Raw genomic sequence first — 17,787 nt, 5'->3', positions numbered from 1 at the left:
GAATAAATTTTTGTCCCCTCTAGTTCCTCTTCAGCAAACAGCTCAAGAGGTAAACATGGGTAGAAGAGGCATCACAGATGATTTTTGGTAAAGGCTGCTTGGAATGGAACTGAAAATTACTTGGAAAATTCAAGTAGCTTGGGAGAGCAAAAAGAGCCTAGACTGAATTCAGGTTCAGTTTCCAAATTGCCCAATCTTGGTAAATGAATCTGTTAACCTCTCTCCAAGACTGTTTCCTCATCTTAAAATGAAAATAAAATGAGAACAGTTCCTCCCTCATCGTCTTAAGCACTAGAATGGAAGCTCCGTAAGAGCAGGGACTTTATTTGGGCCCCGCTGTAGGACACCGAACGGTACTGAACTTTACTAACAGTGAGTGCCAGGCACAACACAGGTTCTCAAATACTCGTTGACTTTGTGAGAAACTGACTGAGAGGACGCAGGTGAAGTATGTAACAGAAAAATTGCACAAACACTTAGCAAACGTGAGCCTCTTTCACCTTCACTTTCCCCATCACCACCTATCATCACTAGTACATCAGTGTTATTACATGACTGGCGAGTGTAGAGCAGCTGCCTTTGGGGAAAAGACCCGGATTTACCAGCTATGTGACTTAGGACAAATTACTTAACCTATCCGGGTTCCTTTGCTTCCACAAAAATCTCTGTGTTGTGAGAATCAGAAGCTGCATGGCGACCACCTAACACCGAGTCCGGAGCCCCCGCGGCACGCGATACGTGGCAGCGACTATTACAAAGGCAAAAAAAAAAAAAAAATCCTTTAATCCAGATAACCGCCTGCAATTTCCCACATTACTGTAGCTGAATACATAACATGACCGCAAACAAGGGGAGGAAGGAAAGAATTTCAAAGAGACCGAAACCGCTAAACGAGAAAAAAGAGGGAATTAAACCGGTGCTTGGCAGTTCCCAACCAAGGGGTGCCAGTTTCCGCGACTGTCAACCTGCCCGACCAGCCGAGGCTAAAGCAGGACAGTCAGCTCCGATAGGAACAAAAAAGAGGCAGAGCCGACGCTTACACCCTCCCCCTAACGGTCTCTTGGCCGCGGGCCTCGAGCGTCCCGGGGACTCCCGTTTCCGGCCCTGACCGGACCACAGCTCCCAGCATGCCTTTGGCGGGAAGTCTTTCCCGCTGGATGACTACTAATCCCGGCATGCCATTCGGCACGCCAGTAAATTACATGGAAGAGTGAAATGCCCCCAACGGACGCAGGGAATTGTAGTCCATTTAGCTGCTGGCTCTTGGAGGGGCGGGGAAGAGCCGGGTCGCTCTCGTCAGCTGAGGAGAATGATTCATAGAGGAGGGTCAGAAGAGAAGAACAGTTCTGTTTGCAAGAGCCCACTTAAGAGGCTGGTGTCTTCTCCGAGGGAGGAAGAGGCAGGAGAGTAAACGAGGCCTCGGGCCTGACTCCGCCTCGGGCCGCCCGTCAGGCCTCTATCGAGTTCTGGGCCTTGACGGGGGCGGCCGCGAGGCGCCGGTTGCTGGGGGACCGTGACGTCGCGGGGTGAAAGTTGAGGGGCGGTGACGTCGGCCCTGCCCGGGCGGAGGCTGGCGGGTTGGAGGCAGGAGGGAGGGAGGGAAGGAGGGAAGGAAGGAAGCTGGGAACGAGCGAGCGAGCGGGGGCGCGAGGCGTTTACCTGGAGGCAGCGGCTTGGGCGCGCAGAGCGGCCGCGGCTCCCCCCGCACCTGCGGCCATGGATGAGGAGCGCGCCCTCTACATCGTCCGGGCCGGCGAGGCGGGGGCTATCGAGCGGGTCCTGAGGGATTACAGCGATAAGGTAAAAAGCCCTGGCCCCGGGCGTGCGGTAGAGCACCCCCGGGCCGCCCTCGGGGCTTGCACATCGCATCCCTCCCAACCCCCTTCATTCCGGGGATGCGCGTTTGCTCTCCCCCGAAAACGTTTCCGGCTTGGGCATGCGTGTTTGTGCCCCCAGCCTTTCCTGTCCGTGCATCCTGCATCCCCCTGCCCCCACTCTGGCGCCCACTCCTCTGATTCCGGCCCAGCAGCCAGTCCTACGGTCCTCCTCCCAAGCGTGCAAGTCACACCCCCGGAATCCGTAGATGTGCGTTTGTGCCCTGTGCCCCACTCTGGGATGCATAAATGCACGCGAGGCTTCCTCACCTGTATAGCATGAAAATCCGTGTTTCCGTGCTTAAACACGGCCCTTGATATGCATAAAACCTGTCAGCCACGATGGCAGTTCTTTATATACCTATAGCACCGTACACTTTCCAAGGTTTGATGTCTTTTATATGGTTTAACTTGATTCTTAGAGTGTTTATAGGGTAGATGGTGTCATCCTTCCCATTTTATAGATGAGAAAACCAAGGCGCTAAGAACTGAAATCATGCCAAGGTCATGGACGTACTATGTTGTAAGTGGGGGGGAGATTCTGACTCCGAGTAATACCTATTATTTGTATCGCATTAACAGCTTTCCCATCCATTATCTCATTTAATCTCGACAGCAGTCCTGTGAGGTTTTATCTTCGTTTTGCAACTGAGATCCTATATCGGTTAAGTAACTTGCCCAAGGTCATACTTGTGAGCTGGGATTCTAACCTAGGTCTTCAAACCATTCATTGTTCTTTCCACTTTACAACTCTCCAGTTAATAGGTATCTTGTTATAAATCCCAGCCACCTCTCTGAATGTTTCTCCAAGAACCGTTAGCTTTCCATTACTTTTCCTTCCAGGAATTTCACATGCTCACTTCAAAAGGTAGCATACCACGCCTTTATTCTTCCGTTTAGAAGACTACTTTATAGGAATGACTGACTACTCACTTCTGTGAAAACACACTCAGCACCAAGTCTCACCCTAGCTATAGCATCTTTCTTCCTTTCACTTCCACTCATAGTTTCCCCTTCTGTGTTTGCTATGTGCCCACCACTGCACTTTATTATACTTTTGTATGATTGAGCTGCCAGTGTGCCATTTCTGCCCTGGGTGGAGAAGATCCAAAAATAAGACACCTCATTTCCATTTAATCTTCCCAGCAACCCTGTAGGGAAAGTGGTGATATTCCCCATTTCACAAATGACACTTGGGTAATGTTGCCCCAAGTCCACATAGTCACTGAGAGATGGGGCTGAGATTTGAATCTAGGTTGTCTGATTGCTCTTTCTACAGTACTATGCTGCTTTCTTTGGGTAGATGTATGGATGGATTAAATTCTGTTTGTGTCCTAACTCCTTCGCTCTCTAATATGCTTTACTGTTGCATATCTGCCTAATTTAGAAGAAATTCATTTAAGGCATAGGTGTACATATTGTGGAGATTATATTCATTTAACTTGATTTATAACTCCTTTCCAAAAAGAATTTGAGGCAGCTACCAACTGATTTTCAAAAGAAAGGGTGTTGAATCAGCTAGTATTTATTTTGCAATTACTATATGCCAGATATCCAGCAATAAATAGGAACTTTCTTCCCTAGGAAAGGGAGGAGGAAAAACCTCCAACTGGACCTTACCACTTTCTTCAATATTCCTCCTTCCCTTCATAGCTAAACTGATTAGAACTCCAGATTCTATTCCTTCAATTTATCTCTTCCTCTCCTTGATCTCCCTCCAGGTTGGTTTCCACTTACTGCTCCTGACCAAGTGCTCTCAGAGCTTAGGTTCTAGATATCTCCAGCTCCCCTTGCACACTGGGAATGTTTTTAAAGTTGTAATGCCCAGTGTATATTATTTAAGGTGGTATTCCTGAAGTACTTTTTGGGCCTCACCTGAGAATGTTCTGACTTGATGTGAACCTGGTCAGTCCGCTCCTTCAGAGAAAAGCTGTCATGTTTAATGCTGATTATAGTAGGGCTAGCGTGCAAGGAAAATCGCTGAGGTTCATGTTGGCAGTGGGGCTTTGCCCCTCAAGGCAAGAGAGACCTTGGAGGCAGATGAATAGGAAGGGGAAGTATGATTGTGGTGGTCTGGCAATAAAAATGAGGAGGGGGAATTAAATTGCCCAGCTCTATGGGATATGGAGTTGGAAACCCTGAAAAAGTATCTTCCTTATCTGAAAAAATAGATTTGAGAAAATTTAGAGTAAGAGGTGGTTATGGGGCATTGAGGAGTCTAACCAAGAATGGAAATGAATGATGTACAGAGAAAGTGACTGGCTCGTTATTTGGGGAGGAGATTCTCTAATAAAGCTAGAACTTGGGACAGTTCTAGAAACACATTTGAGGAGGGTATGTAAATATCCTGGACCATGTCAGAGGCTGGGTTCTGACTGGTTGAGTTCATTCCGCAGATTTTTGCAGAGGAGCATGTTTAATGGGCTGTTCCCTCCAGATAGTGGAAAGAAGGTAGAATTTAGAGTCAGATAAATCTTGGTTCAAATCTGCCTTTTATTGGCTTCATGGCTGTGGATGCTATTTTAAGCCTGAGTCTTTGTTTCCTTATCTGTAAAATAGGGATAACGGCTTAAAGTTTAATGCTATACACTGAGCACAGTGCACCTAGGAGGCATTTACTCAGGGAGTTATAGTTCTAATGATCAAGGTACTCAAGAGGTCCTGTGGCCATAGCACAGGCTCTGGAGCCAGACTGCCTGGACTCTGATCTTCAACTCACCATCCATGTGGCCTAGGACAAGTTACATAACTTTGTTGTGCCTCAGTTTCCTCACCGGTCAAACAGGGACAATAATAGTACCTACATCATAGGTTTGTTGTCAGGATTAAATGAGTTATGTGTCTAAAGTACTTGTAACAGTGCCTGGCACTGAAGCAGAGCCTGTAACTGTTAGTTTCGAACAAAAAAGGTAGGAGTTAAACCTGTAGCACTGAGTTGATGTAGACTGATAAAAAAAAAATTAGGGAGTATACTCCATCCTTTCTCTTTTTCCTTGACCCGTACATTTTCTAATGGGTAGCAAAATACCTTGTACCGGGTTAAGAGCACAGTTACCTATCAGGCTCTAGGTAACAGCATCTAATTTCTACTGTGGTACTGAGACTCTCATTTTTGAGCCTTCTTCCTTCATTCACTGACCCTTGTTATTCTGGGGAGAGAGAAGATCTGTCTATCTCAGAAAAAAATGAAACTCTTCTGTTTCTCAAGGGCATAATGCAAGTTGACCCAGCATAGGAACGTATTAACAAACAAATAGGAAGAATGGTTGTTTTTTTTTTTTCATTTGTCTCAATTCACCTGTTAACCTTTATTGAGTGCTTACTATGTTCTATGTATTGTCTATCCCAAGCATTTTCACATGTCATCACATATAATCCTCCTACATTAAAACTTATGAGGAAGATAGAAGTATTCTCTTTTGGCGGGGAATAGGAAATTGAGGTTCAGAAAGACAAAGTGGCTATCTGTGGGCTCAAGGGCACATAGCTAGAAGTGGCAAACCTAGTCTTTAAATTCCATATCCAGGACTCTTTTTGCAAGGTCATGTTGCCTTTACCCTGTCTATTCTGTGTTTTTGAGCACAGAAGAGAAAAAGGTTTTCAGGACCAATACACTATTTCCTTTGGTTCCTGTTGGGTCCTAATCACCTCCACTCCAGTTATAGAGTGAGCTATTAGTTATAGGACGTATGGATTGTTCTAGTGTAGGCTGTCCAGGCTCCTTCTACTCCTTCAAGTTCTGTTCTGATATCAGATTTAGTAGAGAGGTGCCTGGGTGGCCCAGTTGGCTAAGTGTCTGCCTTCAGCTCAGGTCATGATCCCAGGGTCCTGGGATGGAGTCCCTCATCCATCCAGCTCCTTGCTCGGTGGGGAGTCTGCTTCTCCCTCTGCCTCTGCCCCTTGCCCCTCCCCCCACCCCAACGTGTGCTCAGTCTCTCTCTTTCTGTCAAAATAAATAAATAAAATGTTAAAAAAAAACATATAGTAGACAGATTGGTTGCCATCATTATGATTATCAGAACAAACAGTGATCAAGTGCCCTGGGATGTACGGTAGTATCGTAGTTTCTTAAATCAGAGGATATTTAGACTAGAAGGAATCTCAAAGTTAATTGGATCTGTTCCCTTCAGTTAATAGGTGAAGAAACTGAGGCCTAGAGTCATCAACTGTGGTGATAGAGAGATGGCTTGGTGGCCATAGAGACTACCTGGGCATATGATTGCCCCATAGCAATCTCCAACAGGATTCCATTTTGGAAATATGACAAATTTATGACCAAATTAAAGATAAAAGTTATGTAAGATACAGGCAAATAGTAGGTCTCCAAGAGTATTCCTCATAAGAGAGGAAAATGATACTGATCGCAGTGAGGTGTTCATTTATGTGCTAGAAGAACCTGATTGATAGGGACCTAATATTGAGACAGTTCTAGAAATACAGACTACACGTTTGAATAGGGTACGTAAAAATTCTGGACCATGTCAGAGGACTTTTTGCTTTCCACTTTGAGGCTGAGTTCTGACACTTTGAGGTCATTCCACAGATTTTTGCGAAGGAGCATGTTTAGTGAGCTGTTCTTTGTTATACCTTGTTCTTGTTTCCAGACTGGATTATATAATCTCAGTTACTGGCGTTTAGTTCTAGGAATAATCTCTATTCGTGAAACACGGCACAACACACACACACACACACAGACACACACACCCCACCCCAGAAGGCTAATTCCCTTGTATCAGTACTGTTTATCTTCTAAAATGTGAAATAATTCCTAGTTCTCCAATAGGTCAGTATTTGGCTAGATGCCACATCACAGGCCATGCTATAATAACAGTAGTGGCCACTTACTGAACACCTGCTATGTGCAAGGTGCCATACATAAAAGATAAGGAAACTCTGACAGGTAGTAAAGTTGAATAACTTGACCAAGGTCACACTTCTAGTAAACAGCAGGACTGTACTCAAACCCAGTGTTGTCTGACTCCTGAGCCTGAGCTTTTTAGAGCCTACTCACAGGATATAAAATCTATGGGGAGGAGTCTTCTTAAGTCTGGTGTGTCACTGAGCTGTTCCTAGTTTACTTGGTCTCTAAATTGAACAATGGTTTTACTCTTTAGTTTATATTTGACTTGTTGCTCCTGTTCATCTGGAAATTAAGCATATAAAGAAGATGAGGTGGTTGACTGTTGGCTAGCAGTTCTATAAAGGTATTTACAGCCAGAAATGCTAGTTCCCCTTCCCTTCCCTTTCAGCCTTAGAAAGGGTATAGAATAAGGGCTGGAAGTACTGAATAGATTAGGTACGATCTAAGTTGTATAAAAGAAACCGGCCTTGGAGAAGCCAACATCTTTGGATCCAAACAATCTTAGAGGGCTGAGCTTCTGAATAGATTGGCACATTCAAAATTCACTTTGTATTGCCTCACATGCCAGTATATTTTCTAATTAAATTAAGCCCTCATGCTAGTTAGGGCTTTTGCAAGCTTTTCTTTCTTTCCTTCTTTCTTTTTTAATGTTGTGGTTTTATGACCGGATCAGCCTTTCATTTAAAAGCAACAGAAAATTTAGTCCTTGGTACTCTTCTAAATTACCACCTTAAAAGATAAATTCTGTGTAGAAACTGTTAAAAAGATATTTTTATAACTTAATGAGGGTCTTTCCAAAAGATGATTTCTTTCTCTGTTCCTTTACCATAAATGCCAGAAAAAGTTAAGGAGAACCATTATATTGGCCACTAGGTTCATTTATTCTAGATAATTTATGGATTTAATATTTCACATATAATGGCAAAAAAATCCGCTTTCTTGGGCTCTAAGTGCAATTTATTTTCATTTGTATTGGACTTTTATTAAACTTCAGTTTACAGCCTTAGCCTGATGTCTGCTGCTTCTTTATCTAAAGTTAGTTTTTATTAAACCTTGCCTATAAATTCCTGAGTTACAGACTTCGGATTTACAACTTGTTCTTCCTTTCTCTTCTCTTTCTTTCTCTCCTTGTTCATTCATTCGTTTATCTTTTATTTTTTAAATTTCCCTTTTAATTATAAAAATAATATACCAACAATGAATTTTGTCAGACCTCACCAGAAATCCTACCACCGTTGTACAGTTGCTTTTATTTTTGCATTTTAACACTCGAGCCTTTGTTCGAATGCATCCATATACTTATGCAGGTACTGTCATCGTAGACATCTAGCTTGGTATTTTGCTATTTTTCCACTTGATGCTATTGTAATTTTCCACGTTGTTACAGAGATTTTTAGCCATCTTTTGTTTTAATTGCAATTTTATCAGGTGGATGCACAGCTGTTTCTTTCATCAGTCCCTGTTGTTGGATATTCAGATCGTCTCTTTCTTTCTTCCATAGTATTAGAAAACACTGAAGTGAATATGCTTACATATATAATTTTTCTCTCCTTCTGGATGATTTCATTAGGATAAATTCCTAGGAGTAGAAGTTCTGGGTCAAATGATGTGAATATTTTCATGTTTTCTAGTATATGTTGCCAAATTACTTTCACTTTTAGAGTTTATGTCAGTTTATACTGCTGCCAGCAATATCACACCTGGATTATTGATGCCCGTTTCTTGGAAGGCTTTATGTCCTCAGTCTTGCTCTCCTTTGATCTGGCCTGTAAGCAGCTGCTCAAAATATTCTTTCAGAATGCTCTATTGTTCACACCTCCCTCAGAATCTTCCTTTAGTTGCTTATCACCTATCTGCCAGTCGAGGTATAAATTTTTAAATTCAAGGCCTTCTTACCACCTGACATCATCCATTTTAATTGTTTTGCAAACCATATGTGAGGCAGCCTCTCTTCAAACAGCCCTTCTCTCTTACCTCTAAGTCTTCCCCCTGACCATTTGACATTCAGAACTGCTTCTCTGTCAGCATTTCTCCATCTCATTTAATTTCAAAAATTGCTTCTTCTACAAAGCTGACAACACAGAACCACCTGTAATGATGATATCTTTAGTACTTTGTGTACTTAACTCCTGATGAGTTGCCAGTAAATGTCAGTGTGGCCAAAGAGAAAGTACGAAAGAAAGGCAGAGATGTTCAGTGGAGATTTTTTTTTAAAGGAAAACTTAGGATTTATAAGAATACTTGGTTCTCCTGAGTAAAACTTGAGAGAGAGAATGAGAAGTTTTGTGCTCTATTTTGGGGTACTAACACTGTTTCTGTGACAGTGGGCAAACCAACTTACTCCATCCTGTGTTTCAGCTACAGAGTAGAAAATACAGTGTAGCCAATCATTTGGAGAGTCATGACACTCTGTTCTTTTCCAGTTATTTTTTTGTCAGTATTATTGGCATCATCATCATCATTATAATCCTAATATTTACTGGGTGTTTACTCAGCACCAGGCACTGAGATGGTATGTTATGTGCCTTCACTATTTTAACCCTCACAGCAGCTCTGTGAACTAGGTACCCCCTCTTTTCACAAGAGAAGTCCAGTGATAGAGATTTTGTTACTTGCTCAACTAGTTAGTGGTGGACCATAATTTAAACCTTAATTCTTAGAGAATTAGTTACTTTTCTGAATACCAATCTATCAAATCTCTTTCCTGTCTACAGTTCTCTGATAATTTCTCACTGCATATGAAAAAGAAAGCAACATTGGGTCTTAGCAACACTGGAAGACCCTTCCAAATTTCTGTCTAAATTAACTTTTCCATTCTCCTCTTTCTCCGTTTCCCCATCCCCTCACATGTATCCTATATTTCACTCTGACAGACCTGTTTATATCACAAATTTATCATACCATTTCACACATCTGAGCCTTTGTTTCTATCCTCAGAATGGTTTCCATTTGGCTCCTGGCAAACTCCTATTCATCCCCCAAGGTCCAGCTCAAATGCTCTATACTTTGCGCAAAGCATTCCAGATTTCCTCAGGCAGAGTTAGTGGCTTGGTACTCTGTTCTTTTGTCTGTTTCTCTGCTGTAGTCTTTCACACTGCTTTGTAATTATTTACTTACATGCCTATCTTTCTTCCTTTAATACGAGTGTTGAAATACAATGTGGGAAGGCAACATTTTTCAGACGTGTTTTTAAAACATAACCAAAATTAAAAATCTTTGTATTTAAAATGACATTGTTTCCCTTTTCTTTTCCCCCTCAGCATAGGGCTACTTTCAAATTTGAATCAACAGATGAAGATAAAAGAAAGGTAAGCCTTGGAATTACTGTGTGTGTGTGTGTGTGTGTGTGTGTGTGTGTGTGTGTGTTTCATTCATGGACTCTTTAAACAGTAAACTTGTTTTCATCTGATGATTGTTTAGTTTTTGGTTTCCTTTCAGTTTGTTTTTAGGAACTCTGAGAAGAAGACAAGTACAAGGGTTAGTATGGATTACACCCAACTTTCTCCTGTTCCGTCCTCACAAGACCATTATACTTGCATAAATCAGGGGAATGGGGTGTTCAGAGGGGACTCTCCCCATATCTTTTCACCTCTAGAGATTGACTTTATTTGGTGGCAGAACTGTAGGCTGCCCAAAATGCATTGCTAATACTGTGAAGCTTGGCTTTGGGTTAAGTTTTAGGAAAGCAGCTGTCCATGCTGCTGGCCCTCAACCACACACTGTTCCCTGTACTGGCAGTTCTTTATATTGTCAGCAATTGTTTTGGTCACTGACTTCAGACATAGAGAAGAATGGAGTCAGGAACCTCACCAGTAGAGAAGTTATTATAAGAAAGGGTGCATCAGAGGGGTGCCTGGGTGTCTCAATCAGTTAAGTGCCTGTCTCTTGATTTTGGCTCAGGTCATGGTCTCAGGGTCATGAGATTGAGCCCTGCGTTGATGTGCACGCTGGGCATAGAGCCTGCTTAAGATTTTTCTCCCCCTCTCTCTAAAAACAATTTAAAAATAAAAATAAATTTAAGAGAAGAAAGCGTGCATCAGAGATAAGACCATGTAATGTTATGTTTGCCTGTTGGGGTTGCCTGTGGTTTTACTTAGCGGATTAGAGCATGATGCTAAAGGAGGAGCTCACCAGTCCCCCCTGAGCATTTTGCTGGGCCCCATACACCTATCCCTGGCCATACAAATATCAAGACCAAGTGAGAGAATCTGACTGAACCAGTGTAAACCTATCACTGCTGCTGAAAAAATAGCTTAAATCCAGTGCTTTGCTGGGAATGGTTTGATAATACATTGAAATCATCCTTTTATTTACCTCCACTCCCATATAATGTCTCCATTTTGCTCATTTTACCTCTTAAGACTCCTTCAGTCCGTTCTCTCCTTAATTCCTGCCGTAATTCAAGCCTTCGCCTGAGTTACTGTACCAGTTTCCTGACTGTTCTTACTTTTTCCAGCCATGTGCCCTTTCAGTCCATTGTCCATAATTCTAAAACAACAATATGACCATGTCACTCCCAACTTTAAGACTTCTGAGTGACTTTCTTTGCCTGTAGAATAAGGTCAAGCATTTTAACATGATATAATACATGTCCAGTGATCTGATCTCTGTCCACTTTTGTAGTTTATTGCATACTATTCTATTGTATTTTATGCTTTAGCAATGCGAAATATTCCCAGCTGCATACACATCCACATTCTCTTCTGTCTCTTTCTTCCTAACTTTGCATGTGTTGTTTTCTACCTAGAATGCCCTCTCCTTCGTGTGTACCCTTCTTCTTTTCACCTGGTTAATTCCTACTCCCAGGAGAACCTCCTTCAGGAAGCCTCCTCTGGCATTCTGTCAGGGTGAAGTGCCCCTCTTCAGTATTCCCATAAAATTCTACGTAAATCTCTGACATTATGCTTGTACATTGTCTCTTAATTATATATTGATGTCTCTCATTGATAGACCCTGCAAACTCCAATGATAGATACAATTATTTATCTTTATATCCTCGATATCTAGAATGACCAGCACATGATAGGTACTCAAAACATATTTATTGAATGAGTGACATGGGGTATAAATTGTGAAGGGTAGAGGTTTAAGTCTGATTTTCTTTTGTATGCGAGCAATGTAAATAAGACTAGAGTACCTTGTAGAATGAATTCTCAACTAGGGATATGCTGTTTGGGGAGCCTTTTCAAGATAGGCCTCCTTAGGCCTGACCCCTTATCTACTGAGTCAGAATTTGGGGGGGGGGGCGTGGAATCCAGGCATGTGTATTTTTATAAATGATCTTCAGGAAATAAGTACTTACACATTTGGTGGGAGTACAAAATGGCACAATCTCTATATAACAGAAACTGGCGCTTTCTACCAAAATTACAGATGCATTTTGCCCTTTGACCAAGCAACGTCACTTTTAGAAATCTATTCTGTGGATAGGTTCAACCCAAGTAAACATAGTTATTCATTGAAGATTGTACATAATAGCAAAAGATTAGAAACAAGTGTCCAACAATTAGGGAGTATTTGAAGAAACTAGGGTCCATCTACCTACTGGAATACTATGACATAGTAAAGAGAGAGAGAAGGGGAGGAGGAGAGGGAGAGAGACAGGTATGTGATAAGGGGAGAGAGAGTTAAGTGAAAAAAAGAAGGAGCAAGGTGTTAAAAAGAATAATTTGACACACTTATGATAGGTATTCAGGCTGGGGAGGCAGCTGCTATTTTTATTTTACTTGAGAGAATCTATATGTATCTGTTGATTCATGGTGCCTTGGGACTGATACTAGAATCTGATAGTACTTTTACTGGTCAAAATAAGTACATTAAGACAGAGATTCCCTCCACTCCATATAAGCTTCAGTTGAGGGAGAATAACTCCCCACTCAGTTGTTAATAAAGTATGTGTATTTTCTATAGGACAGTAGCAAAACCTAACATATCAAAGTACTGTCTTTTACTGCCTGCTAGATCTTTGGAGACAGAGGCTCCTGCACTGGTGTTATTTTCAGTGATAGTAGGTAGATTCTTGCTTCCTGAGAGGTCTGATATAAACATATGCAATTAGGGACCTAGCTAGCTGTCTTATTAATGGAAAAACATAGGCAAACAAAATCATTTTAGTCTCCAAGAGTTAAAATCATTAGTGACTCTTTCATGCCTAAGGCCCTAAAACTATTGGAATGCTCTAAAGGATCTACATCCTAACAGCATTTTAGGTTCTCTGTGTAGGGAGATGTAGAATAGTAGGCATGTCTCCACATTAAACCCAGACTGAAAATAAGAGGAACTCATGTTACTGTCCAATTTATTTTGCTGCCCTAGTTCTCTTTTTCTCTTTCCTAAACATGTCTCTGGAGCCTTTTGCCAGCAGCTCCTTGGTAACAGCAATAAACTAGAGGGGCTATCTTTCTGAAAAACACAATACCTTTCTTCTAAAAACTTTTATGACAACATGGAAGTAAATGTAAAGGAACAGACAACCTTTCAAAAAATAAAACTTGATGATACTGAGCTTTTTAGAAGTGGTTATAAATTAATGATCCTTAGACCTAATTCCCAACACTTAGGTAGTGTTTTGCATTTTTACAAAGATTTGCGTTGCAACAGTAGTCCAGTAATGCTGTAAGTATAGTGAGAATATCGCCAACCCTATTTTATGGATAAGAAAGCTGAGGCTCACGTTGATGACCACTTGCTAACACTTGCATGACTAGTTAAGTGGCAGATCCTCAAATAGAGAATGGATTTTCTGTTATGTGCAGCTCCGCCACTGCTTGGTGCTCCATAGTTGCCACTCATTATCACTTGAGGTATATTTCAGAGGTTTTGAAATTATGACTCACTACTTGTTTTATCTCTTATTTCATTCCTTGAGACACCATTTAGGCAACTAGACTTAATTGGAAAGTAGCAAAGGAAATTACCAACAAGGAGGGCTTAAGTTTTTCTACAGAAGTAAAGTCAGATACAACTGTTATATTTTGCATGTAATGCAAATAGTTCCAGGTGCATGTGGATCATTGTGTAGTTAGATATAAGCACCTGTGCTTTGAAGCATTTGCCTTACATCCTCTACCTCTAGGCTGTGATTGTTTACCTGCACATAAACAAATACATCATGCAAACAGGTAGCATGGGGGGGAAATATGATGAATAATCTGAAAATTTACATCTTGAGGAAATGAAATCTCTTAAATTGGCTTCTAAAACACAACTGATCTCAAGACCAATAAAGAGTACTAATTGCAATAAATGTTGAAAAATACGTGTCATAAACTGAGTAAAAGAATTGTAGTTCTTTCACCTGTAAGATAAGGATACAGCCATATCAAATGTGGAAAACTTCAGTCGTTGTCTGAGCTAAATCTTCATGTCCATAGCGATTTTCCTCAAAAGAGTGAGGTTAAAAATAGCCAAATTTTGAGCATTTATCTCATTACCTTTTAACTCACATAAGCCCATTTTTTATAAAGACAGAGGGTAATTGCTGAGTTGAGAGCTCTTGAAGAACAAGAACTCTGGCTTAGTTTTCTTTATATATTTCAGCCCCCCATGTGGCAGAAAATAGGCACCTATAGTAAACACCTATTAAATAAATGGAGGGAACTTGGATATTGAGTGGAGGCCAGAATTCCTATGACTTGCATATATTGTTTGACTTTGAATTTGGTATTCTCTTAATTATACTGCAGAATCTCAATGTAATGTTTACTGGAAAAAATGGCTACAAAAGTATTCATACGGTATGATCATAATCATGTAAAAGTAATAACTATACAAAGAAAAATGTAGGGGCACCTGGGTGGCTCAGCCGTTAAGCGTCTGCTTTCAGCTCGGATCATGATCCCAGGGTCCTGTGATCGAGCCCTGCATCGGGCTCCCTGCTCCACAGGAAGCCTGCTTCTCCTTCTCATACTCCCCTTGCTGTGTTCCCTCTCTCGCTGTCTCTCTCTGTCAAATAAATAAATAAAATCTTAAAAAAAAAAAAGGAAAGAAAAATGTAAGGAAATTTACTAAATAGTGGCTATCTGAATATTATTACTGTAGATGATATCTTTCTCTTTTCTATATTTAAATAGAAAATTTCAGTAGATTATGAATTAGAATATGATAATTATATAACATATGCTATATATTCTATTCTTCTGTAGTAGTGTGATTAGAGGCATAAGCAAAGACCGGTACTTTTTTTTCATCATTTATTTTCTCTAAAATTGAGCCTTCTTGATTATCTTACATATGCCTTTTGAAGGGAACATAAAAAATATTACTGGTTTGGAAATAATATTACTTGTGGAGCTGGTTTATGAGGTGAAATAAATTTATATGAACATGAAAGTTCATTCTACCATTTGAAATTTTCTTCTTTTTACTTTCACCCCCCAGACTTGAATGTACTTGGCATATTAGTAGAGATCTCTGTAGTCCACAAATATTTTTTCAGTAATTCCTGTGTGCCAAGTCCTGTGTTAGACCTTAGTTGCTAAATTGGCTATTTGCCTGTGGTGTGTGGTTTGGCACTTTATCAGCTACAGAGGCATACTGAAGATTGCCATTGTGGACTCTAGAATATGAATGGGTAAATTTCCATATTAGATTCCCCTAAGGAAAATGTGCCAAGACAGAACCATCGATTCTATACTGTGAATCCATGCTTAGGAATAACTTAAGGCATGATGCTTGTTCTGAAAGCCCTTTACACTTATTTTTGTTATTTGAAATTGTTAAACTCCAGTTCTTGCTAAAACAGAATGAGCTTTATATTGCCTTGCAAATTTGACTCAAATTTTATTTGATGTCTCACCTTAGGGAATACTTTGACACATGATGCAAGTACAGCTCTTGTTTAGAAGACAATAACTTTAAAGATAATCATTTTCAACATCTTGATTTCTTTAAAACACACGTGCACGCGCGCGCGCGCACACACACACACACACACACACACACACAAGCATCCTAAACCTTTTACTTTTTAAAGTTCCTGTCCAGCTGGGATCTGGCATAAAACTTGACTTAGAAGGGCTGATTGTATCATAGGCCAAGGTGACTGCCTCATAGTAGTTCAAAATAATTTAAATTTCATTTCAGACTCCATTTTTTACTTTGGATGTTTGTAAAGGCATTGAAAGACAAACCTTAGGGAGAAAGAATATGACAGCTCTTCTGACTTAGCAGTCCGTAGATATGGCAGCCCATATATCGTCTTTGGATTACTTTTTAGGATTTCTTTCTCAGAATAATAAGAATAGTATCTCCAATTTGTACTTTAGAGTTCCAGATTCATTTTCTCATACAAAAAAAAAAGTAAAGAAAACTCATCAAGAAGTTCCACTTCCAGTCATGACAAGTATGAAGAGTTCTACAGACCTGCTCCCCACTCAAACTGGTGAAAATTATTATTTTTTTCTTTTTTTTAATAATAATATTTTTTATTATGTTAGTCACCATACAGTACATCCCTGGTTTTTTATGTAAAGTTCGATGATTCATTAGTTGTGTATAACACCCAGTGCACCATGGTGAAAATTATTTTTAAAAAACAGTTATTTAAAGTCTGTGGAAATAGTCCTAAGAGCATACAGTCAATGAAGAAATACTTGTTCAAGAAAATATACTAAAACGCAGTAAGAAAAGTGAAAGTCTATGGTATTTGAACTGAGACCTGCTCCCTCCCCCCATTAGCTGAGTGAGATGGAAACTGTTCTCCATACTGCTGCATTCAAGAACATAGAGCTCTCTCTTTCCTCAGTTGTCAGGTGGAAAGCTGTCTTCCCAGATCAGCATTTCTCATCCTGCCCCAGCTACCTGTTGCTGAGACTAAATTCTTGGAGAGTGCAGCTGAGAGGTGGAGTCCCCGTCCTTTCACTCAGCACCCCCCCCCCCACCACCACCACCACGGGACAGAGGCTCTACCATGGATATGGCACCATGGAAAATAGAGGAGCCCCAATTGCCCTCGCCCTGGCCTCTGGGATGCAGATTCTACTCTGGGAGAGGCAAGCTGAGGATAGCTGGAGCTGCTGTTCTTCTGTCCCCTCAGCAGGCTCTCAAGGCGGTATCACCCAGAGAGAAGCATGGCATTGTCTTTGTCCCCAGAGCTCAAATTGTGCCCAGAGGAACAAGCAAACCTTATAGCAGAGATCTCTGAATCTCTCCCAAAAGGAACCAACATCATTTGCAACAGAGTGTGAAGTGCATGCCCGAGGGTGCAGGTTGTGGTGAAAGGAACTGGAGGGAGATTGATAGTCATTGGAGATTCAGGCTAACCAGAAGACTGGCTAGTTTGCTAGAGAGAAAAGGGGAAAGAGGCAGCTGGGAGGAACCCTTCTGTGGTTAGAACAAATCCTAAATACTGACCTCAGGGACTATTCCTTCAAAGGAGCCCTAATAGATTGGTTCAGTTTGTGGAGCAATTTATGCCCAGGACATTGTTGAAGACAATAGATCAATCAGCTGGTAGTTAGTGGAACTTAACAGCTGGGCGTGGTCAGGGAAAGAGAAGGTCAAAGAGGGGCCAGCCAAAGCCACTGTCATTTTAGGATGACTGTGGCATAACTGAGGGTGAGCCCCCTGAGGAGCAACATCTGTAGAGAGGGAGAGGGAGAATATACTTAACTAAAATAACTCATGCAGTTACTGAGCAAATAACAATAGCAAGTCTTAGAGGGTAGATGCAGTGTCTGGTGTTGCTACTATATGTTACATAAAACATCCAGTTTCAAAAAAAAAAAAAATATGAGACATGAAGAAACCGGAAAGAATGACCTATACACTGGGGGAAAAGCAGGTGACAGAAACTGTGAGAATGACCAGCTGTCCGGTTTAATAGACAAAGACTTCAAAGTAGCCATTATAATTATATTCAGAGAACTAAAGGAAGCCATAATTTAAAAAGTAATGCAAGGGTTGATGACACAAATGACACACATCAAATGAAGAATATCAGTACAAAGAAATCGTTAGAGGGAAAGAGAAGAACCAAATGGAAATTGTGGAGTTGAAAGGTATAATAAAGTACAGTAACTGAAATAAAAATTCACTAAAGGAACTCAACAT

The 17,787-nt window shown here is 41.0% G+C and overlaps 1 protein-coding gene across 8 annotated transcripts in view; it reads left to right on the top strand.

Moving 5' to 3' along the window:
- The first annotated feature begins 1,264 nt into the window (after window positions 1-1,264).
- The window catches only part of RIC8B (RIC8 guanine nucleotide exchange factor B), a 102,704-nt gene continuing 86,181 nt past the window's right edge, over window positions 1,265-17,787 (top strand). For 6 of the 8 annotated variants that reach the window (XR_008960818.1, XM_026499746.4, XM_026499747.3 and 3 more), the window contains exons 1-2: window positions 1,272-1,800; window positions 9,996-10,043. Coding sequence is in view for 6 of the 8 variants with exons in the window: in XM_026499746.4 (XP_026355531.1) it covers window positions 1,717-1,800; window positions 9,996-10,043 (132 nt within the window). In the remaining 2 variants the exon portion in view is untranslated. Of the gene's footprint in view, window positions 1,801-9,995; window positions 10,044-17,787 lie in introns of those variants that run through there. The other 2 variants (XM_026499748.4, XM_048217805.2) reach the window with 2 other exon arrangements.

Source organism: Ursus arctos, unplaced genomic scaffold, assembly GCF_023065955.2.
Source record: "Ursus arctos isolate Adak ecotype North America unplaced genomic scaffold, UrsArc2.0 scaffold_21, whole genome shotgun sequence".
Classification (NCBI taxonomy): Eukaryota; Metazoa; Chordata; class Mammalia; order Carnivora; family Ursidae; genus Ursus; species Ursus arctos.
The sequence above is the reverse complement of the archived record's forward strand: the minus strand, read 5'-3'. Positions and strand labels throughout refer to the sequence as shown.